General features: G+C 42.8%; 1 protein-coding gene across 1 annotated transcript in view; it reads left to right on the top strand.

Annotated features, from left to right (window-relative positions):
- Positions 1-24,262, top strand: part of ABCA13 (ATP binding cassette subfamily A member 13) — a 379,106-nt gene that overhangs the window by 21,670 nt on the left and 333,174 nt on the right. The window contains exons 4-9 of the mRNA XM_043873351.1: positions 13,860-14,014; positions 15,309-15,337; positions 17,130-17,293; positions 20,240-20,370; positions 22,531-22,664; positions 23,797-23,961. Of these exons, the coding sequence (XP_043729286.1) occupies positions 13,860-14,014; positions 15,309-15,337; positions 17,130-17,293; positions 20,240-20,370; positions 22,531-22,664; positions 23,797-23,961 (778 nt within the window). The remainder of the gene's footprint in view (positions 1-13,859; positions 14,015-15,308; positions 15,338-17,129; positions 17,294-20,239; positions 20,371-22,530; positions 22,665-23,796; positions 23,962-24,262) is intronic.

The following is a 24,262-nucleotide window of genomic DNA, read 5'->3' as shown; positions in this document are numbered from 1 at the left end:
GGTGCTGGGCTCTGTCCTCGGACCTGCCTCCTCCACTCAGGGGCGCTCACTGTTTTCATGGTGGTCCAGGACGAATTCAGTGGACTCCCCAAACCATAGTTAAAAATTCACTTCTGATCACTTTTTGAGAATTGTCTCAGATTATGAATATCTGAGAGCAAAAGTTTAAGTCTCTTTAAACATCACGGTTAACCAGTTTGCTGATTTCTGTGCCCTTTGTGATCCCAGGGGAAAGTTCACTTTGGGCAGGAATCCCACATTTCATCTGATCTAGGATCAGTTCAGTTTAGCTGCTAAGTCATGTCTCACTCTTTGTGATCCCAGGGACTGCAGCATGCCAGGCTTCCTTGTCCTTCACCATCTCCAGGAGTTTGCTCAAATTTATGTTCATTGAGTCGATCATGCTATCCAGCCATCTCATCCTCTGTTGCCCCCTTCTCCTCCTGCCCTCAGTCTTTCCCAGCGTCAAGGTCTTTTCCAATGAGTCAGCTTCAGATGGCCAAAGTATTGGAGCTTCAGCTTCAGCACCAGTCCTTCTAATGAATATTCAGGGTTGATTTCCTTTAGGATTGACTGGTTTGATCTCTTTTCTGTCCAAGGGTCTTTTTAGAGTCTTCTCCAGTCCCACAGCTCAAAGGCCTCAATTCTTTGACGCTCAGTCTTTTGTATGGTCCAACTCTCACATCCATACATGACTACTGGAAAAACCATAGCTTTGACTCTATGGACCTTTGTAGGCAAAGTAATGTCTCTGCCTTTTAATACACTCTATAGGTTTGTCATTGCTTTTCTTCCAAGGAGCAAGCGTCTTTTAATTTCATGATTGCAGTCACTGTCCACAGTGATTTTGGAGCCCAAGAAAATAGAATCTGTCACTGTTTCCATTTAAACATCACAGTTAGCCAGTTTGTGAATTTCTGTGCCCTTTGTAATTCCCTGGGGAAAGTTCACTTTGGGCAGAAATCCCAAATTTCATCTGATCTAGGTTATGATTATGAAAATCCACTTTCAGATTCCTGGTTTTATTATGGAGCCAACACTCAGTGCTTAAAAGAGGATCTCAGAGCTGGAATCATGAACCATGGATCATGACTCCACAGATTAAGTGGGTATTGCCATGCAGTATAAGGAATTGCTCCTCATTCTTTAAAGTCAAGCTGATAGCATAAAAACAATTGAAAATGCTTCACGACATGAACACACTCTCTGAATCTGCCCCCTGCATCCTTTCACTATCAGGATCTGTAGGAGCTGCTCCCCAGGCCAGGACATCCTTCATTCTCTTCCTTAGCTGAGACATCTTTCAGTGCCAGCCCCTTGAAGAGTTTTCATCTAACTGTTCCTGACAATCCCCTACGCTTCTCACTTTCTTATCTTCAATATTTTAATTTTTTTTCTTCCTCGAACACACCCAGATCCCCGAGAGCCATCTCGCTGCCTCCACCTCCCTTCCAGGACGGCCTCCTGCTGTGCATCTCACTTGCTCCCTGGCTGCTGCCGCCTGCCTCTTGGCTTCTCCTCCGTTGGCTTTTCCCTCTTCGGATGCCCTTTAGAGTGCCTTCCACACTTTTGTGTCTCTAGTGTATAGTTTTCCTGATCACAGGGTCCAGCCCCTTTGCCATGAGTTGAATCATCTTTTCCCAGCCAAAGCAGCTAAGAATTTGATGCTAGTCTCATCAGCGACTCCTCTGACGGGGTAAGACTGGAGTCCAAGGCAGGATTAAGGTGGCCCCTTCCCATACCCTGTCCTACTCCTGGGAGCCTCCTTCCCCTCACTCTGTCCCTGCCCCCAGCCTCTGGAGGCAGGCTGCTCCCCGAGGTCTAGGCTCCTCCTGGGATGGAACCTTGCGGCCTCCGAGCGAGCGGCGTGGATTCTCTGGCTACACCTGTTGCACCAGAGCAGGGAGCCTGCGGGTCCCTGGTCCAGGCTCTTGCCCATCTCCCTCCCCTCCTGGCCTTGGAGAAGAGGGGTCACCGTTAGGGTGATCACAGACGGAGAGCTGTCAGCACTGCTCCACGGTGACACAGATGCGTCCATAGAGCGAAGGCGCTTCCTTTCCTGCCCAGTTGGGGGGTCTGCCCGCTGTGTGATGAACCTCCTCTCTCTCTCAGGCTTTCCCAGCCCTAATTCCAGCTTAGTCCCTGTCCTTACGCCCTTCCTCTTTCTCTGCAGTGTTCTCTCCAACAAGCCACAGGAAAGACAGTTTTGCGGGCTCCTGGGTTTGTTTTCAGGCCCTGAATTTCCCGTGTTTCAGTGAAGTGCTGGCTCAGCATGTGTGAGGGATGTTCCCCTGGGCACGGAGCCCCCATCTCTGACCTGCGGTCACCCAGAGGTCCTGGTCTATCCTCCGGCTGGGCTGCGTGTGGGCAGGGTCTCCCCCCAGGAGCCCCCTCCAGGCCCAGCTGAGCTTCCTCTCTGTGGCATTCAAGAACTGGGGGACTCAGGTGTGTTCTGCTATTTTTTATTTGTAAATTTCTCTCTCCTTAAAACTTGGTTTATAGTTAGAACATGTTTATTGCTTTAGTTAATAAAGATAACTTCCTTGGAGAAGAAAATGGCAACCCACTCCAGTATTCTTGCCTGGGAAATCCCATGGACAGAGGAGCCTGGTGGGCTACAGTCCACAGGGTTGCAAGAGTCGGACACGACTTAGCAACTAAACCACCATAAAGAAAACTTCCTACATTATCTTCATTATCTTCCAAAAGTGTGGTTTTCCTTTCACTCGTAAATCTCTCATCCATCTGGGCTTTATGTCTTTGAATGGTGTCATAGTGATCCACTTTAGATTTTTTCCATTTGGATGAGTGATTGCTGTAGTTTCACTCTTTAAGGAAATCGCCCATCTTGTCCTGATCTGCAGTCCCGAGGGTCTATGAGTCAAGCCTCTTGTGTGCCCTTTTTCCAATGTCTGTTTTGTCCAGCAGGCCATCCCTGAACTATTCCTCAGTGTCTTTTTTATGATAATGTCTGACATCTGATGTCTGACATATTTTGCTCTGCTCCTTGAGGGAAGTCTCTGCTCTTCCATTTAAATTTATAAATTCATTGTCAAGGGCAATGAAAAAACCCTATTGGCATTTTGACTGGAATTGCATCAAGTTCCATGGTTAAATGACACATCATTTAATTTACTTTATAGCTTCATAATATTTTTGCTTAAAAGCCATGCATATTTTTTATTGAGTGTGATCTGATCATACTTTCAGTTTGCATTTCTTAATCGTGAGTGATGCTGAGCATCTTTTCATATCTTTATCGGCTATTTGACTTTCTGTGTATAGATGGTTTGTTCAAAGCTTTTGTTTGGTGGTGTGGAGGGCTGCACTGCATGACGTGTGGGATCCTCGTTCCTCTGTTGTTGATCAAACCTGTGGCCCCTGCCGTGGAGGTCCGGATTCTTCAACCACTGGATTGCTAGGGAAGTTCCCTGTTCAAATCTTTTAACAGTTTATTTTGTAATTTTTGGTTTTACTGCATTTTTAGAACTCTTTACTTACTTTGTTTGTAAATGTTTTATCAGAAAAATGTGTTGTGAATATTTCTTCCAATCTGCGACCTTTTTTTTTTCATTTTGATGAAATTTAGTTTATCACTTCTTTCTGTTTTGGTTAATGCTTTGAAAAAATGTATTTTTTTAAAATTTAGGTATAGTTGATTTACAATAGTGTGTTAGTTTCAACTATACAGTAAAGTGATTCAGTTATATATATATATATATTTATATATAAATGTCGGTATTCCTTTTTTTAACATTCTCTTCCATTACAGGTTACTACAAGATATTGAGTATAGTTCTAATGTAGGTACTATAGTAGGTTCTTGTTGATTATCTACTTTATATGCAGTAATGTGTATATTTTAATCCCAAACTCCTGATTTATCCCTCTCTTCCCCTCCCCTTTGGTAACTATAAGTTCATTTTCTATGTCTATGGATCTACTTATGTTTTGTAAATAAGTTCATTTGTATCCTTTTTTAAAATTCCACATATAAGTGACACTATATGATATTTGTCTTTCTCTGACGTACTTCATTCAGTATCACAATTTCTAGGCCCACTCATATTGCTGTAAATGGCATTGTTCCATTCACTTCTATGGCTGAGTATTATTCCACTGTATATATGTACCACATCTTCTTTACCCATCCACCTGTATCCATTCATTGGTTGATGGACATGTAGGTTGCTTCCTTGTCTTGGCTATTGTATATGGTGCTGCTGTGGACACTGGGGTGCATGATCTTTTTGAATTCTGGTTTTCTCTGGGTATATATGCCCAGGAGTGGGACTGCTGTCATGTGGTAGCTCTATTTTTAGTTTTTCAAGGAACCTCCATCCTATTTTCCACAGTGACTGCACCTATTTATATTCCCACCAACGGTGTGGGAGGGTTCCCTTTCCTCCACGCCCTTTCCAGGATTTATTGTTTGTAGATTTTTTGATGGTAGCCATTCTGACCATTGTGAGATGATGTCTCATTGTAGTTTTCATTTGCATTTCTCTAATAGTTGGTGATGCTGAACATCTTTTCATGTGTCTTTTGGCTCTCTGTATGTCTTGTTTGTGCCTTTTGTATTTTTCTGTAACAATGAAATATTTGTGTAACTGAAGATCATTACAATTGCCTACTGCAGTTTCTTTTAGAAGTTTTATAGTTTTAACTTTTGTTTGGGTGTATGACCCATTTTTGAGTTAGTTTTTGTATATGATGTAAGTGTTGAGGTTTATCTTACATTTAGTTGTCTAGCTGTTCTAATACCACTTGTTGAAAATACCAACCTATGCCCATTAAACACAGTTGACATCTTTGTTGAAAACCAGTTGATCTAATAATATCATGTAGATCTGGTTTTGTTCTCTTTTATTTCAATGGTGTTTAGGACTATCCTTAGGCCAATACTCTTAAGGCTTTAGAGCAAATGTCTTGAAATCAGGTCCTTCAACTTTTTTTTCAAAATTATTTTAGTACATCTGTGAATTTCCATATATATTTAAAAATCAGCTTATTTATTTCTATAAAAAAGTTTGCTGGGATTTTGATGAGGATTACATTAAAAAATAGCCTTACAGAGATTTAATTCATATACCATAAAATGACCCATGTAAAGCATAAAATTCAATAGTTTTTAGTGTACTTACAGAATTGTGCAACCGTTACCACAATCAACTATAGAAAATGTTGAATCACTCAAAAAAAAAAAAAACTTGTATCCATCAAAACTCACCCCTCATTTTCTCCCCATTTTCCCTACTCTTGGCTTAGGCATCTGCTAATCAACTTTCTGTCTCTATAGAACTGACTGTTCTGGACATTTATAGAAATGAAATTATGAAACTTGTGGGGTTTTGGCAATGTTTCTTTCATGTAGCATAATGTCCTGAAGATTCATTCATGTTGTAGCAGATGTCAGTATTTCACTTCATTTTATTGCAGATAGTTACTATTCCATTGTATATTATATTATATTGTTTTTGTTCAACAGTTGATGGTCATACGAGTTGTTTCTACTTTTTGGCTATTATGATTAATGCTGCTATGCATGTGCTACACATGTACAATTTTTTGTATGAGTATGTATTTTTATTTTTCTTGAATATCTGGAAAGTCATACGGTGATTCTGTATTTAATCTTTTAAGGCGCCGTCAGGCTGTTTTCTACCATGTCTCCCTCCCACCAGCAGTGTAGTAGGGTTCCATGTCTCCAAATCCTCATCAGTACTTACTCTTCTTTCCTTCAGATTGTAGCTGTTCATATGTGTGGTGCGGTGTGAAGTGGTAACTCTTGTGGTTTTCAATTACATTTTCCTAATAGTTAATGATGTTGACAATCTTTTAATGTGCTTATCAATCATTTGTGTATCTTCTTTGGAAAAATATCTGTTCTAATCCTTTGCCCATTTTTAATTGGGTTATCTGTCTTTTTATTACTGAGTTGTAAGGGTCCTATATATATTCTGGACACAAGTCCATTACTAAATATATGATTTGCACATATTTTTTCCTATTTTGTTGCTTGTCTTTCCACTTCCTTACTTTTATTCTTTGAAGTATCAGTTCAGTTCAGTTCAGTTGCTCATTCATGCCCAACTCGTTGTGACCCCATGGACTGTAGCACGCCAGGCTTCCCTGTCCATCACCAACTCCTGGAGCTTGCTCAAACTCACATCCATTGAGTTGGTGATGCCTTCCAACCATCTCATCCTCTGTCGTCCCCTTCACTTCCTGCCTTCAGTCTTTGGTGAGGTCCCACTAATCTATTTTTTCTTCTGTTGCTTTTTCTTTTGGTGTCATATCTGAAAGTCTTTGGCTAGCTCTTAATCATGAAGATTTACTCCTGTGTCTTCTTCTAAGGGCTTTGTAGGTTTAGCTCCTATATGTCAATCTATTCATTTTGAGTTGATTTTGTGTATGGTGTGAGGAAGGAGTCAAAATCCTTTCTTTTCCATATGGACGTCTAGCTGTTTCAGGGGGTTGCATTTAATCTATAAATTAGTTGGGAGAGAGTTGATATCTCAGTCTTAAGACTCAATATTAACACTGAGTCTTCTAATACATGAACAGGATATATTCTCTATTTATTTAGATTTTCTTGACTATCTCTGAGGAGGAATGTTTTTGTGGTTTTCAGCTTACACATTTTGTAGTTAACTACGTTTTGTAGTTTACACATTTTGTTGATGTATTCTTAAACAGTTTCATATTTTTTGTATTGTTTTAAAAATTTAAAATATGGACAGCCAATTCTAGTGAATTTTTAAAAATCTCTCATAAGATTTTTTATACACATGATCATGTCACCTGGAAATACAGTATCACTTTGTCCTTTATCACCTGGTTGCTTTTTCTTTTATTTAGAATTTAATGTTCTTCTTTATTTACTTTCTTTATGTTCAAACTTAGATAATAAGTTTTATACCTTTTCTAATATAAAGATTAAAAGCCTTATCATTCTTTTTGAACACTATCTTACTTCATCTCACAAATTTTGATTTGTTGCATTTTTGTTTGCATCAAGTTAAAAATATTAGCTTATTTCTACTGTAGTTTATTCTTTGACCCATGGGTTACTTGTAGGTCAGATGCTTAGTTTCTAAATATTTGAAGATTTTCCTGAAATCTTTTTATTACTAATTTATGCTTAATTCTACTATGGTCAGAGAATTCTATGTGATTTAGGTCTTTTTCAATTTGAATTACTTTGTGATGATAGCATCTTATCTCCTTTAATAAATATTTAATGTTACCTAAAGTACTCTTGCCTGGAGAATCCCAGGGACGGGGGAGCCTGGTGGGCTGCCGTCTATGGGGTCGCACAGAGTCGGACACGACTGAAGCGACTTAGCAGCAGCAGCAGCCTCGGCAAAGCAACTACTGGCCTTCTGCTATTGTTGGGTGGCATTAAGTCCTCAATATCTTTACTGATTTTCTGTTTGTTCTATAAATAATCAAGAAAGGATTTGTAATCCTTGTAATTGTGGCTTTTTCTGTTTTTTCAGTTCTACTGATTTTTGCTTCATTGAAGCTCTGGTGTAAGTGCATACATGTTAGAATAAATCTTTTCTGTATTGACTCATTTATCATTATATAACTTAATCCAGTTATCTCAGTTATTAGACATTATGCATACAAGACATTGTACATACAATATATCACACAATAGGTTATACACATTATACTACATCCATTATCTAAAATATTATAATACATAATGTATGATATGTTAATATAATCTCTTTATCCCTGGTTGTATTTCTTGTTTTGAAGTCTATTTTGTTGATATTTACATAAACCCTGTAGCTTTCTTTTGATTAGTGTTACGTGATATATCTTTTTCCATCTTTTTTACTTTCTGGCTATCTTTAAATTTTATATTTAAAATTTAAACAGCATACAGTTGGTTCTTTCTTATTATTCAGTCTGACAGTCTTTGCCTTTTAGTGTTTAGAGCATTTGCTTTATTATATTGGATTTACTTATTGCCATTTGTTTCCTACTTTTGCCATCTTTCTGTATTCCTGTTTTTCTCTTTGTTGCTTTTGTTCATTTAAATTGAATATTTTGTTTCAATAAATATTTAATTAATATTTCAAAGTTAATGTTTTGAAATATTAATGTTTCTCTATTATTGACTTATGAACTATACCTTTTTGTTATATTTTTCTAGTGGCTTATGCATTTTCATACTAATGTACATGTATTTATAGGAGTGATTACTAGAAGCAGAATTGCAAGTCAAGAGAAAAATGCATTTTTTATTTTAATGGCCTTTTGCAAATGATCCTATATGGGGATTATAATATACTGCACTCTACCTTTTGAAATATGAGGCTATCTCTTTTTCTAGTAAGGCCAATAGAGGATCTGGTTGAAATTTTAGATTTCTGCCAATCTGATTTTTATTAATTTCTTGATGAGAAATGATATCTTGTTTGATTGGGTTTTTCCTATTATGGAGGATGTTGAACCTGTTTTTATATCTGTGTACAATTTATACTTATTTTCATGGCCTTTGTCAATTCTTCTTGTTTATTATTTTTCTTCCTGATTCCTAGAGACTCTTTACATATTAAGGAGTTAAACCCTTTATCTGTTGTATGAGTTGTAAATATCCTTTCCTGAGTTTATCATGTATTATTTGACTTTATTTTTTTAAAACTTTCATTTTGAAATGATTATAGATGTAAAGGGAGTTGTTCCTCAAATAGTGAGATCTTATATAACTATAGGGCAATATCAACATAGGAATGGGGGGACTTCCTTGGCAGTCCAGTGGTTAAGATTCTACACATCCAGTGTAGGGGAATGAGTATAGATTCTGTCAGAGGTAAATTTAAAAAAAAATTAAAAATGTCTTTTGTATAACAGATATATCACTGAGTGTTACCTCATTAATTACGTGATCAGTAGGATGACAAAGTTGGGTCAAGGAACAGTTGAGAAACTAGTTATGTCAATACAAACATGAATATTAATTCTGTAGGTAAGACACAAAGCTTGTTTGGCTCCAATAGGTACAATAAGGCAATAACTTTGGAGGTGATCTTTTTAACAGGAAAAAAGTCTTCAAGTCACATGTAGCTTCAGAGCTGTATTCTCCAGGAAAAGCGAATAATTCCAGGGTGGACATGGATTAAAAAACTAAAATAGATCTAAAGAAAGTCCCAAAGACTTTTTACTTTATTTCTTCTTTCCTCAGTTGGGAATTTCTCTAACTTTCCCTTTCTTTTAAACTCCATATCTATTACAGGTTTCAGAAGCTTTCACATCCTTGAGACTCTGCTTGTCAGCACTTGCCCTGGGTTACCAGTGGGCAGTGAAGGTAGGGGTCTGGCTGGCCTTAGCGGCCACAAGGCAGCTGAGGGGTGTTCAAGACAAGAATTCAAGACAAGACAATTCCTAGAATTACTTTTTTTGCATTGGGATCTGGCCGTCTTAGGAAACAATTCTAATTCTGTTAGACTGTGCCTTATCAATAAACTAATAAGAAAAATTTGCCTGCATGCTCAGTTGTGTCTGACTCTGTGTGACCCTACAGACTGGATATACCCCACCATGTTCCTCCATCCAGGCAAGAACTGGAGTGGGTTGCCATTTCCTGTTCCAGGGAGTCCTCCTGACGCAGGGATTGAACCTCCATCTCCTGCGTCTCCTGCATTGCAGGCAGATTCTCCCACTGAGCCATTGGGGAAGATCCCAGTAGGAGACGTCAGCAGAATTTATAATAGAAACAGTGCTTCCCAGGCAGTGGTAGTGCTTAAGAATCCGCCTGCCAGTGCAGGAAGGAGATGTAAGAGAGGCTAGTTCGATCCCTGGGTTGGGGAGATCCCCTGGAGAAGGGCACAGCAATCCACTCCAGTATTCTTGCCTGGAGAATCCTGTGGACAGAGCAGCCTGGTGGACTACAGTCCATGGGGTCACAAAGAGTGAAGCAACTTAGCACATACACACACACGTAATAGAAGCAACAATCCTATTTATCTTGCTTGCTTATTCCTGCAGCTCTTGGGCTGAAAATGTGTCTGTCCCAGCATCAGCTGTATTACTGCCCTTTATTTTTAATTTTTAAATTGTTTTATGGTCCTACTTTATATTTAAAAATTACCTGTATTTTGGCTGCATTGGGTCTCCATTGCTGCACATGGGTTTTCTCTGATCATGGAGGCTACTCTTCATTGCAGTGTGTGAGCTTCTCATTGCAGGGGCTTCTCTTGTTGTGGGCTTTAGAGTGTGGGCTTCAGTAGTTGTGGTGGGCGGGTTTAGTTGCTCTGTGGTATGTGGGATCCTCCTGGACCAGGGATTGAACCCGTGTCCCCTGCATTGGCTTTATTATATCCAGTGGTGGATTCTTAACCACTGGACCACCTGGGAAGTCCCTATTACTGCCTTTTAAAGAGAGCTGGGAGCTGGACTCTGCTAAGATTTTACATAGATTCCCTCTGCTGACCCTCCGACAACCCTATTAGGGTTCAGTTCAGCTGCTCAGTCGTGTCTGGCTCTTTGCGACCCCATGGACTGCAGCACGCCATGCCTCCCTGTCCATCACCAACTTCCAGAGTCTGCTCAAACCCATGTCCATCGAGTTGGTGATGCCTTCCAACTGTCTCATCCTCTGTCGTCCTCTTCTCCTCCTGCTTTCAATCTTTCCCAGCATCAGGGTCTTTTCAAATGAGTCAGTTCTTTGCATCAGGTGGCCAAAAGATTGGAGTTTCAGCCTCAGCATCAGTCCTTCCAATGAATATTTAGGACTGATTTCCTTTAGGATGGATTGGATCTCCTTGCAGTCCAAGGGACTCTCAAGAGTCTTCTCCAACACCACAGTTTAAAGGCATAAATTCTTTGGCGCTCAGCTTTCTTTATAGTCCAACTCTCACATCCATACATGACCACTAGAAAAACCATAGCCTTGACTAGACAGACCTTTGTTGGCAAAGTAATGTCTCTGCTTTTTAATATTCTGTCTAGGTTGGTCATAGCTTTTCTTCCAAGGAGTAAGCGTCTTTTAATTTCGTGGCTGCTGTCACCATCTGCACTGATTTTGGAGCCCCCCAAAATAAAGGGTTTTATTATTTAAATCATAACCTATTAGGGTTATGATCCCATTATTTGAATGATGGCTTTCTAAGGGAAACATTGCTTGAGAAACATTTTGGCTTTCGGGACCCTCAGGGGGCTTCAGTTTCCTTGTCTGCAAACTGAGGGAGGGGCTGAGTGATTCCTCCCACCTCTAACATCCTCAGGTCCTTCACTGCAATCCCACAGGGGTTGCTGGACATAGCGTTTGGCTCGGGGCCCTTTGAGAGGGTGGTTTCCTACTGATCTGAGGGCCACCTGCAAGGTGGCCTTTTCTTGTCTTCCTGAATCAGATCTCCTTTGTCCCCTCTTCCATTCACGGCTCCTCCCATACCTGGCAGGGTCCAATGTCACCTGATAAAAAGACCAAAGAAAGAGCTGGACTTGGGAAGGAGGAAACTGGTCTCCACACAATGCCTGTTTCAGCCCTGGGATTTCCCCGTGCGTGCTAAGTTGCTTCGGTCCTGTCCGACTCTTTGTGACCCCATGGACTGTAGCCTGTCAGGCTCTTTGTCCATGGTATTTCCCAGGCAAGAAGACTGGTGTGGGTAGTCCTTCCCTTCTCCAGGGCATCTTCCCGACCGAGGGATCAAACCCATGTCTCTTGCGTCTCCTGCATTGGCAGGTGGGTTCTGTACCTCTAAGCCACTTGGGAAGCCTCTGCTTCCTTGTAGGTGGTGACAGTCTTTAATTGTCACCCAGGGGGCTGATGCAGCAGGTGGACTTACCTGTTGACAACCGTTCCTTCAGTCACAGTGTTTGAGAATTTATGTAATAAAAGGTTTGGGACTTAAAAAATCTAATGGGATCTAACTTTTTAATCAGGAAAAGTTTCTCCCAATTTTACTTTTTGTTTCCTCTCGGGCGTGCTAAAAGTAATTGGACACCTACTTACTTTAACAAGCTTCCAGCAATTTGTGAAATGATTCCTTGTTTTACTTTATTTATTTATTTCCTTGTTTTGTTTTAAATCAATAGTTTCTTACTGACTAAAGTAAGTTCCCACTGAATTTGAGATTGGTTGTAGATAGGGTTCAGTTCAGTCGCTCAGTGGTGTCCAACTCTGTGACCCCATGGACTGCCACAGAGGGTAGAATGTGCTGATTTTAAAGCTCGTGAGAATGTTTTCTCTTGTTTACTCATGAAAAATCATTTTTCCTCCACATACGACAAGTATTAATATAAAGGTAAGAAAAAACAGCAATTTTATCATCATTTTTTATTAGAATTACATAGTGTTGCTAAAACAAAAATTCACCCAAGTAGATTCTAAAGGTTGAATTGACTGTATTGGGTGATTCATGAATCCAGCAGCACCCCATCTGTCAGCAGAGAGGGCTCCTTGTCTTGCCTTTAAAAACCTCCCAAGCCAAAAAAATAAAGCATTTCAAGCTTAGACAACCTTCCTGTGTGGAAAGAGAGGGTCCATGTGGCAAACCATCTTTCTTTGGGGATGGAAAGGACCACCTCCTTGGGTGTTGATCAGAGAATTTCACAGTGAAATTACCTCCTCCAGGGTTATATTCCTGGGGAAACTGATCTGCAGTTAGGTTGGGGGTTAAGTCTTGGTTTTAGCATGGGGGACTCCATCTGGAGCCTGTGAGTTTTCCCACACCGAGAGGTTGGCCAGGATCATCCCTATTAGAACCACTAGGAGGGGTGGGTTAAAATGCAGAGTCCTGGCTGAGGGTAGGAGGTGGGCTCAGAGTCTGTACTTCACAGACTCCCACTCGGTTCTGACCCTCTCTGCAGGAGTCTGCTTCCTGGAACCCCATTTTTAAAGATGAAAGGAAATCTTTTCGTAAGCATGTGATGTTAACACTTCTAGAACTTGACATTTACATTGGGTCTAGACCTTACCCTTTTAGATCTTTGCTCTGATGGACATTACTGTTGACACATTACATTCCTTAGTGTCTTCTAGTGGTAAAATTATTCAAAGCTAATTCTAAGAGAATGATGACAGCTTTCTAACTGTATTGTTTTTCATTTAAAAACTTTATTATTATTTAAAAACTTTACTATTATTATTTAGCTAAAGCTAAAATAAATTGGAGAAGGAAATGGCAACCCACTCCAATATTCTTGCCTGGGAAATCCCGTGGACAGAGGAGCCTGGCGGGCTACAGTCCTTGGGGTCGCAGAAGAGTCTGACATGACTTAGCAACTAAACAAACAAAATAAAATTAAAGGAAAAAAAAAACTGGGAGAGAATATTTCTTATAAATATGAGAAAGGGAAGCTATGTTTCAAACATGAGAAGACAGGGGACATCCCAGCAGAAAATGCGGCCGTGGCCTTGACCACGCGGTGGGGACGGCCTCCTTCCCTCCTGATCACTAGTGCTTGTGACCTGGCCTGACCCTGTCCTTTCTGTCTGGGGCTCCCCTGCTTCTACCCACAGCTGACCTCTCCTGGTGAGGCACCCCCCAACTCTCCCTGGACATCCTCCAGGGCCCCTCTGCCTAATGCCCCACCTGCACGATGCCCAAGTGGGTCTGAATCAGGGGCAAGACATACAGACTTGTCTCTGGGCTGCCCTGCTCACAGGTCTCTTATCTGTGAGGCCGTTTTATATGTTTATTAGTCATTTCAATCCGTTCATTGGTTACACTGCGTGCCTCAAGCAACATGCTGGGCTGTTGGGGCATTGGAGGAGGTGTAAATGGACGCAGGCTTAATTGAGGACAATTGGGCCTTTTGGTATCAAGAACCTTAAACTGCTGAGGAGACTTGTGCCTATAGACGAGTTCTACCCAGGTGCTCACTTCATTTATTTAAAGTTCTCCTAGGCTCACAGCTGCAGCTGCTCCTCACCAGAAGGTCGACGACCTGGCCTTCTTAAAAGAGATACAGGACCTCGCCCAGGAAGTTTATGAAGTGATGGACAAGGCTAGAAACTTACAAAAACTCTGGATAGAAAGATCCAAGACTCCAGGCAAGTAAATCTCTCAGACTCTCCACTCCATCCTGGTACTTAGGGTTGCTGATTTAGCTAATGAAAACAAAAGACATCCATTTAAATTTTTACCGTAAGTATATTTGGTATATAATTTTTGCTACGGGCTCTCTGAAGCCATTGTTTCATTTTTTTTTTTTTGCTGTGGCAGGCTCCATTGATTAGATCATTGGTGATTCACTCCATCTCCAGCCCCTCACTCTCGATGGTCAGGGGTGGTCACTGGTGTGGGGGGAATGAAAGGTCCAACTCTGTTACCAACTTGGATTCTTGGGCTCCTCAAAGTCAGTAGAAATTGATCAGAGGCCAGATGAGAGATTCAGGCGAGGCTTTACTGAGGCCCCTGCTGCAGCAGAAGGGAGCGAGAATAAGTGAGAGTCTCCCTTAAGTGGGATGAGGGTGGGGGCGGGTGAGTGGGTCATGTTGAGTGATCTGCCCACCCCCTTGGAGGTGCTGTCTGCAGGGATCATGTTCAGGACACTGCTTTGTAGTTGGGTTTTGGCCTTTTTGTATCCTGTTGTTCATACTTTGGCCCAACTGCAGGAGATATTTGTCCAGATGCAAGCAGGCCCCAAGTCCAGCCTGTCTCGGAAATGTGTCTCGGCTTTTCCAGTGAAGCCATCTGGGCACCCAAGCCCCCAGGCATGTCCTTAGTGTTCAGAGGTATGGTCATCGCTTGGAGGTTACAGGGCTTTTCGAAGCTCTCCTGTCAGGAACAAGGACTGATACACGAAGAGATGCTCCTATCACACCCACCGCTCAGGAAATGAGAGTTTTAAGAGCCTGTGTTAGTAGCCAAAAGCAGAGACCAGCACATATTTCTTATTTTATCACAACCAGATTCCAAATATAATCTGAAAAATCATACTTTCATGTTTTTCTCTCTCTTCAATTTTTTCTCTCTTGTTTTTCTTTACTTTCCCTTTATTCTCTCTGTCCTGTATGCTCACAATGCCTATGGAATTGGAGACTCAGAAAATAATAAATGGTTATTTGGTATTTCCATTTAATTTATTGGTTATTCCAATAAATAATAAATGGCAAGTGGTTGAAATTTGGTTTACCAGTTAAATCACTTCCCTGGAATTTATTTAATATCGGTGTGTTTTGAAAGGAGTGACTGTTGCCTTCAGATTTATTTCTCAGGTTGTTGTAATCATCTCTCAGAGCAGGACTCTGTGATTGGCATTTGATTTTGGAACTAGAATAGGTGCTCGGCACATGCTGTCTGGTTGCTGCCTGAACTAATATCTCCGACGTCTTCTTTTTGTAGATTCTCCTTATGGTTCCAGTTTTTTAACAGTAAGTATTTTAACAAAAGTTTGAAACTTAGTCTTTGGAGATATAATGGCGTTGACTGAAAAAAAAAAGCTGAGAATTACGTTTTTAAAAACATTTTTAATTTTTAAATTTTTGGCTGCATTGTATGGCCCAAAGGATCTTAGTTCCCCGATCAGGGATGGAACTCATGCCCCCTGCAGTAGAAGCACAGAGTCCTAACCACTGTACCGCTGGGGAATTCCAAGAACTTTTTTTTTTTTTAAGAACTATGTTTTATTCAGTGGACTTGCTGAGGACTTAAGCCAGGGACAGCTTCCTGGTGGCTCAGATGGTAATGAATCTGCCTGCAGTGCAGGAGACCCAGGCTTGATTCCTGGGTTGAGAAAATTCCCCTGGAGAAGGGAATGGCAGCCCACTCCGTATTCTTGCTTAGAGAATTCTATGGACAGAGGAGCCTCGTGGGCTACAGTCCACAGGGTCTCAAAAGAGTCAGACATGACTTAGCGACTAACACTTTCACGTACACTTACAGTCTGTCAGTTCTCTCTGAGGAACTGCTCTGAAGAGGCAAGGGAGGAACCTGGACAGGTAGGAACTTTTGCAACACAGACAGGGAAGTCGGAACATCAAAAGATTACTGTTGATTAAGGAAGAAGCATGTGTTATGTGAATGAACTTAGTGCCGTCCATGCATGGGAAGATGCAAGAGTCTGGGCTCATCGAAATCATCCTTTGGATGTGCATCTCAGTTATCTGGGGCCAGTGTCTTGCTCTTCTCCATCCTGAACCTGCTCAGGGTGCACAGGGGAGGAGAGGAGAGTGGAGGGGTGGGGAGGGGAGGGGAGTGGAGGGGAGGGGAGTGGAGGGGAGGGGTGGTAGAGTGGTCTCAGCTGCAGTGCCTGCTGGCTTGATGGCTGCAGCATTCCCTGTTTACTGATATGGCAGGTGACATTCTTCTTCCACCACAGTTAAGTTCAAAGCACTGACTTTAAGTTTATTCTTCAAACACATCTTTCGAGTGATTTGATTGTTAGTTAACACTGTATATAAGCTGTATTTGAGATAGCCAGAATCCTGCAAGAGATGGATTAAAAGATGAGTGTACTCTTCTTAAGTAAGGTCGTGAGTTTAGAAAACCAGAGGGTGGACATGGAGGCTGGATGGTTGTGGGTGACTCAGGGCAAGTGGCTCTGTTCTTCCACTGGAGGGTGCCCAGGTTCCATCCCTGGTCAGAGAACTAAGATACCGCAAGCCACAGCATAGCTAAAAAAAAAAAAAGATTCATGTGTTTGGCACAAACCTTTGACTTGCATTAGATACACAGACTTCAGTTAAGGCCCCAGTTATTGCTGGGGGACGTTTTGCTTTCCAAGGGATATTTGACAGTGTGGAACATATTTTTGCTCAATGGTGGTGGGTGGGGGGAGGACGAATTTTTGTGAGGATGGAAGTATTCAGTTATTGACACTATAACTGATATAGTCATGATTGTGCTCAGCTGCAAGAACAGAAAAAACCCAAATAACAGTAGCTATTCCAGTTTTGTTCAGATTTGAACAATTCATCATCTATTTCCAAAATCTATCTCAACATTTTAGAAATTGGTTCAGCTTGTTACAAAAACAGACGTCTACCTCTCTTCCCCGGTTCAAACTTCCACAACAGTTAAAAAACCAACCTCACAGAGTAAATTTAAAATCAGGTCTGTTCATAGTGACTCAGGAGGCCTGACTTTGGCCCCCAGGGTTTCTGCCTTCTTACCGCTGTTGCGGCCCTCCCCCTCCCCCTCCCACCTGGCGCTTTGTTCCATCAGATGGATCTCAATAAGACCGAGGACGTGATTGGGAAGCTAGAGAGTCTCCACCAGCAGCCTCACCTCTGGGATTTTCTGCTTTTACTGCCAAGACTCTACGCAAACAACTTCCACATTGCAGATGGCATCCTCGGGGGAGGACACCTACTCGACGCCGTTCTGAGGTAAGTTAAAATGAGAAACGTAACCAGTTACAGAGGATTTGATCATCCTTCTTATTTTTTTTTTTTTTTAGCTTTGTTGTTGTTGTTTTGTTTTGCTTCGTTTAGTTTTGGCTGTACTGGGTCTTCTTTTTTTGTACATTCATCTTTTTTCTAATCTTATTTTTATTAAAAAAATTTTTTTTTTCTAATCTTGTTTTTAATTGGAGGATAATTGCTTTGCAATGTTGTGTTGGTTTCTTCCTCCTCACTTTTTAATGGGAAAATACATTCTCTGAGTGATTGATACAAGAAAAACAGGCATTATATCTCTGGAATTATACCACCCAGAGATGGCGGAACTCTTGCTTCTCCACGCCTGCCTCTCATTCCCTGTATAAATATTTTACGTAAGTGCAGTGATATTATTCAGAGCATGTGCTCCCTGATTTAAACAATATAATGTTGCATCATTAACGTTTCCTGTGTCCTGATAGTCTTCAGATGAGCATCATCACTGGCTGAATAACATTCCATTTTGATAAGGTATAGTAGACTGCAGTTTCAGTTCAGTTCAGTCGCTCAGTCCTGTCCGACGCTTTGTGACCCCATGAATTGCAGCACGCCAGGCCTCCCTGTCCATCACCAACTCCCGGAGTCCACCCAAACCCATGTCCATTGTGTCGGTGATGCCATCCAACCATCTCATCCTCTGTCATCCCCTTCTCCTCCTGCCCTCAATCTTTCCCAGCATCAGGGTCTTTTCCAATGAGTCAGGTCTCCGCGTCAGGTGGCCAAAGTATTGGAGTTTCAGCTTCAGCATCAGTCCTTCCAGTGAACACCCAGGACTGATCTCCTTTAGGATGGACTGGTTGGATCTCCTTGCAGTCCAAGGGACTCTCAAGAATCTTCTCCAACACCACAGTTCAAAAGCATCAATTCTTCTGTGCTCAGCTTTCTTTATAGTCCAACTCTCTCATCCATGCCTGACCACTGGAAAAACCATAGCCTTGACTAGACAGACCTTTGTTGGCAAAGCAGTGTCTCTGCTTTTTAATATGCTTTCTAGGTTGACTGCAGTTTACTTGATAATTTATAACTGGTCTTTGGTTGTTTCTGAGCTTTTTGTTACTGGAGGTATGCCATGAACATAATATTACTGAGTCCAAGCTTGCTAAGCTTGCTCTGTTTGCTGCATGACAGTCCAGTGAATCCAAGAGATGAGGTGCTGAGGCAAGGAATCTGACTTTATTCAGAAGGCTGGCTGGCTTAGTGAGAAGATGGCAAACTACCATCTGGTTGGGGTCTGGATGCTGGGTTCTTTTATGGATCACAGATGGGGGGTGGTGGGGAAGCAAAGTAAAGAGCCCATTCAGTCTTGCAAGTATCTCTTAGAATGGCAAGCCTCAGGCAGGGGGACGTGTTAATTTCTTTTTTTCTGCCATCTCCAGTGGACAGGGTTCCGAACAAAGGCACTTTATTTTAACAGTCAGGCAGAGGGGCAGGATTCCCTGAGGCAGGACATTGTATGATAATAATAATAATAATTATTGATAATAACAACAAAAACAACAGAAAGCAAGTCAAAGAAACAGTTCCTACATGGAGTCAGAATTGACTTCTCCCTGCAACAATAACACTTGAAACTAGTTTCTTAGTAAATGATGCTGCAGTGGCCCCAAATATTACCCAGAACAGCTAACTCAGTCTTACCAGTTGTGGTTCATGGAGCAGCACGTTGGTCTCCTGTGATGGACCTGACCCCATGTTACCCTGGGTTGAGATAGGAGAGAGATCTAAGCCCCCGATTAAAGTAACAACCTTCTGCTTTCCCTTCTATCTTGTTTTAAATAGCTGCTGCTCATCAATCACCGCTTTTGCTTCTGTGTTCTTGCTTACTAGTTACACCCGTGGAAACTAGGGCTACCTGGGGAGGGGAGGGATCTGGGCTGCTTGAGCAGGAAGTTTCCTGTGTATAAAGATATCCAGAACAAAGCCGGGGGCTCAGCCTTTGGAGGTGACTCTGCTAGGCCCACACCGGTGCGGAATAAGCTCAGCTGTTGTGCGTCTCTGAGTGCCTTTGTGTCTTTCTGACACCAAGGTTTCCACAACAGGGTGACCTTTGGGAGGACTCCTTCCCAGCTGGCTTCCCACATTTTAATAATGTGGTCTCCCCCCCACCCAAATTGAACTCTGTGAATCTGTCCTGTGAACAGGGTATTTTATTAGTAAAAGTTGATACTGTTTCCTCTGCCGTCAGTGAGAGCAGTCAGCGTTGCCCTCAGGCCAGGGGGGCAGAGTCCCAGCTGTGGCCTCCACTCTGGCCTCTGCGGCAGAGCGCCCCCCACCGGAGCCCCATGCCCAGGGGGCCAGAGCCCACTCTGAGAGCTCCATAGGCCCCTTCCCTACCCCCGTGGAGGGCAGTGCTCCCCACTGGAGCGTGCACCCCCAGGTCCCTGGGTGGCCAGGGGCCGCTGTGGGCAGGAGTGTAAGGTGGAGGCTGTGGCTGCTGCTTGGATGTGCAGGCAGGAGTGTCCAGGGGTGCAGACGGGGCCTCTGAGATGCAGACAGAGCTGAGGGGCAGGCAGAACTGGGCAGGGGTGGGGGGACCAGGGACTCCTACCCCCTCATCCTGGTGCATAACTCAGAATCAGAACATTATGAAGTTGAACAAGGCTTCCCACAGGGTTCTCCAGTAGGCACGGGGCCCCCAGATATTAGACTGAGTGTCCAGACTTGACACAGGCGGGCTGATAAGCACTTTCCTGAGGTCACGGCACTTGGCACCTGTCGGCTTCCTGAGTGGACCAAAGAAAGCACTTCACTTTTGTGTTTAATTCCTGGTCCAGAGAGTCAGGGTCACACTCCAGCCTTGGGAGTTCCAGCCATGTCCTGCGGGAGTGGGGCAGGGTGGGCCAGGGCGATGCTGCCTGTTTTGCTAATGGTGCTCTGGTTCTGCTTCATTTCCAGTTCCTTATCAGCTCTAGAAGATTTAGATTGGCTGCCACTCAACCACACCTTTTCCAGGGTCTCTGAAATGGTGCTAAAGGCGGCCGTTTCAACACTGGCATTCCTGCGGGAGAGTGGAGCGGTGGCCACAGGTACGGGCATCTTATCGCTGTTGTGACATTTCACTGTTGTACTGGTTAAATTTATCAGCCACCACCACAGAGCTCACATGCTGTTCAAAGAAATGATTGAAATAAAATATCAAACGTAAGAAAGAATCAGTTGTTTCTGATAGAGGTAGGACGAAAATTTGGAACTCAAAACAATTCGACTTTCTACCAAAATTCTGCAGTCATTTCTAATAAATATGTTATTTTCAATTAAAAAAATAACTGATTTTAAAACTCTAGGACTTGATGCCCTTCAAAAATAGACCTGTCATTGGTTTTTTTTTTTTTTTTGGTTGTACCACTCAACCTGTGGGATATTTGTTCCCTGAGCAGGGATGGAAAACTGGACTCCTAAAGGAAGTACAGAGCCCAACACATTGGGCCGCTCGGGAAGTCCCATTAGTTCTTTGATTTTAGTCTTTCCTCCCTCCTGAAATCCTATTAGGAAAACATATTTGAAAAATATTTGAAGTATTTGAAAAACAATAAAAGGAGAAAGGTGATATGGATTTAGAACCACACCCCCCCAACCGAATAGATAGTCTTTCCATAGGAAAATGACTTAGCTTGACCCAGGTATCCTTTCTTTTTTCCTTAAATTTTCATTTTCTTTCATTTTACTGACCAAATTGTATATATTCAAAGTGTACAAGGTAATGGTTTAATATATGTATATGTGGTAACATGATCACCAAAAACAAGTTACTTAAAACATTCACCACTTCACACAGTTGCCTTTTTTGGGCGATAATGATGTCTGAGTAAATTTCAAGTATATGATACAGCATTGTTGACTGTAATCCCAGTGCCATGCAGGAAATCTCCAGAACTTACCTTTCACTGAAAGTCTGTCCTATGTATGACCCATATCTCCCGCCTGGCACCTCTCCACACACAGGAAGTGCTCGTTTTAATCTCGGAACCTGTCTTTTCCCAAGCCAGATTCCTGGGTAGCCCCCGCCCGCCCCCGACTTCAGAACCTACCCAGAGTTCCCTGTGACCCTAACTTTCTGTCATCTTCATTAATTAATCAGCGTTAATTTCAGGGCATGTGAAGTCTCATAGGAGGGCTTGTGGTGGAGGCTTGGGTAGCTGATGCTTGCTGAATTGTGATCTGAAATGACCTAGAGCTGGGTTTCCAGATGCAGGTTCACCTTGGAATTTATGTGCTTTTAGGTTTGAAGTTGCCAGGCCATACTCATCAGAGATCACCCGACCTTGGAGGTCTCAGGTGTAGATTTTGGGTTGGGGGGTTGCCACTTCTGTATGGCGTTGCTGGATTACTTGGGTACCTTATGAGTTTTATATCTTGATTAGTTCTGTTGCAGGGGAACGTTTTCTTTGGTTTTAAATAATTTTTATAAATATGATTTTAAGGACTCTACAGTACTTTGTGCTATAAATAAAAAATAAATCATATTTCCTTCCCTCCTCCAGCACTAGACACTGAATTGGTTTTCAGTATTTAAACAGTGTAAAATCAGTGCAGTAATATCGTGGTTCATGACTTTTCCTTCAGGCATCTTATTAAGTTTCTCGAGATAGATTTTTTAAAATAAAATTATTGGGTCCAATATGTGAATTTCATAAACTTCTTGCCATTCCCTTTTCCAGGGAATCTTCCCGACCCAGGGATTGAACTCAGCTCTCCTGCATTGCAGGCAGATTCTTTACCGTCTGAGCCACCAGGGAAGCCCATTATCAAATGATCCTCTAGAAATCTGTGGTCATTTATGTGCCAGGAGGTGGCTCAGTAGTAAAGAATCCACCTGCTAATGCAGGAGATGCGGGAGATGAGGGTTTGATTCCTGGATCGGGACCATCTCCTGGAGGAGGAAATGGCAACCCGCTCCAGTGTGCTTGCCTGGAACATTCCATGGACAGAGGAGCCTGGCCGGCTATAGTCCATAGGGTCTCAAAGAATTGGATACGACTGAGCATGCAAGGAAGCAAGTGATGTATCACCGCAATCTCCATAGCTCCGGATTAGCTTCTGTTTGCTCTTCCTGTGAATGGTCCAGTTGGCCTTTGTGCCACATTTGTCTTTCTGTTTGAAGTGGAAAAGACATCATTTTCTAAATGACTTTTGACCTGTCCCAATGTTGCTGCACCTGATGGTATATATCACTGTTTGTCTTGCAGAGTCAGGTTACAGCCTGTCCGTGAAGGAGCTGATGTGGGACCCACAGAAGGTTCAGGCTGACCTGAAATCCCGATTTGGCTTTGATGACCTTCATGCAGAACGAGTCCTGAATTACTCTGCTGACCTACAGCAGGTACACACGCTTTGGGTCTCTCCTCGAGGGCGACTCTAGAACCTTCTCCTGGGACCTTGGGGTGGGAGTGCCCTTATTGAAATCTGGCTCCTTGGACTGGGCAGGACGCTGTTGTGTCTGACTTCTCTAGAACTGCTCCTTCCCTCTTTCCTTGTCTCATGATCCCGCCTCAAACACAGTTTGGATGTAATAGAACACCTCGAAGCCGCAGGGGGACAAGCCAGGCCCCTGAGGTGGGAGGTTGTGAAGGCCGGTGGGGTCCAGATGGGGCAGAGGGCACGACAGGGCTGGTTTCCAGGCAGAGCGGTGCCTGGGAAGCAGAGGGGTAGGCCTGGTGAACCAGCTGGACCAGAGTCCAGATCGGAGCCTGAGTTTCCAAACTGTAAAATCAGGGGCTCTGACCCACTGACCCCTCCAAGCCCCACTAGCAGCTGCCCCTGAGGGTCTGGGAGGCCCTTACCTGCTGACCCTTTAGTTTCTTGGCACATCTGTGGGTACTTCTGCTTCTCGCGGGGCAGGAGCCAAATACTGCAGACCTGTCTGCATCCTGTGCCCACTCCCCCAGACCCCTTCCCCACCTCCAGATGGGATGACACCACGGTTGTTATAAAACTATGTAATAGAGGAACACAGTTCATTCCAACAAGAACATACATGTTTTAATGGAGTTGTATTAGAGAAACTTCATGTGAAGGTCATTCACAGCAATAAAGGAGGTTTGGTTTGAAAATATTAAGTAATTTCTGACTTAGAACTCTGATCCAACTTCATCCAGCTCTGATACTTAGAAAACAATTTTGGCAAAGCAAATTTGTGAGTCCAAGGTATCAGTTAAACTGGGCCAGCCTGTGGGTGCCTTTGGCCCAAGAGAGTGGAGACAAACAGTATCTGAAATCATCCCATGTCCTGGAGAAATTGCGGTTCTCCTGAAAAAGGTCATCAGCTTACTCCTGCACCCTGAAGGCCTCTCCTCAAGGTAAATGCACACGGACAATAGTGCTCCGTCAACTTGTTATGTCTTCCATCAAACAAATGTCAGAGCTTTTTCTTTGGCAAGACTGTGGTATTATTAGGAGAAAAACATCCCAGGAAAAAGCCCCTGATTTCTAAATAGTTCCCGTATCACTGGCAGATTCCCACAGACAGTTCGCTGGAGCAGATGCTGTGCTTAGCCTTGTCTGGCTCCTCTGAGGATGAAGACGATGGAGAGGGGCGCCCTGCAGACTGTGACCCTCGGTGGTCAGCGGCCAAAGACTACCTGGTCCACGCGGTCAGCCGGCTGCACCTCTACAGACAGGTGCCGTCCATAGTAGACACCTTGTCCTGGCGTGCCCAGACCCAAGCACTTTCCTCCTGAGTGTTTCACTGCTGGATTTAATTTATTTACCTAATCTTTTGGATTTTTTTCTGGGTTTCATTTCTTCTTTTTTTCCTACTTATTTACTTTTGGCTGTGCTGGGATTTTGCTGCTGCTCTAAGAACTTTCTCTGGTTGCAGCAAGTGGAGGCTGCTCTCATTGCAGTGTGCAGGCTTCTCACTGCAGCGGGTTCTCTTGTTGCAGCGCATGGGCTCTAGGGTACACGGTTCAGTGGTTGTGG

Source organism: Cervus elaphus, chromosome 18 (genome assembly GCF_910594005.1).
Source record: "Cervus elaphus chromosome 18, mCerEla1.1, whole genome shotgun sequence".
Taxonomy (NCBI): domain Eukaryota; kingdom Metazoa; phylum Chordata; class Mammalia; order Artiodactyla; family Cervidae; genus Cervus; species Cervus elaphus.
Note: the sequence above shows the minus strand (reverse complement) of the source record. Positions and strands in the feature narration are given on the sequence as shown.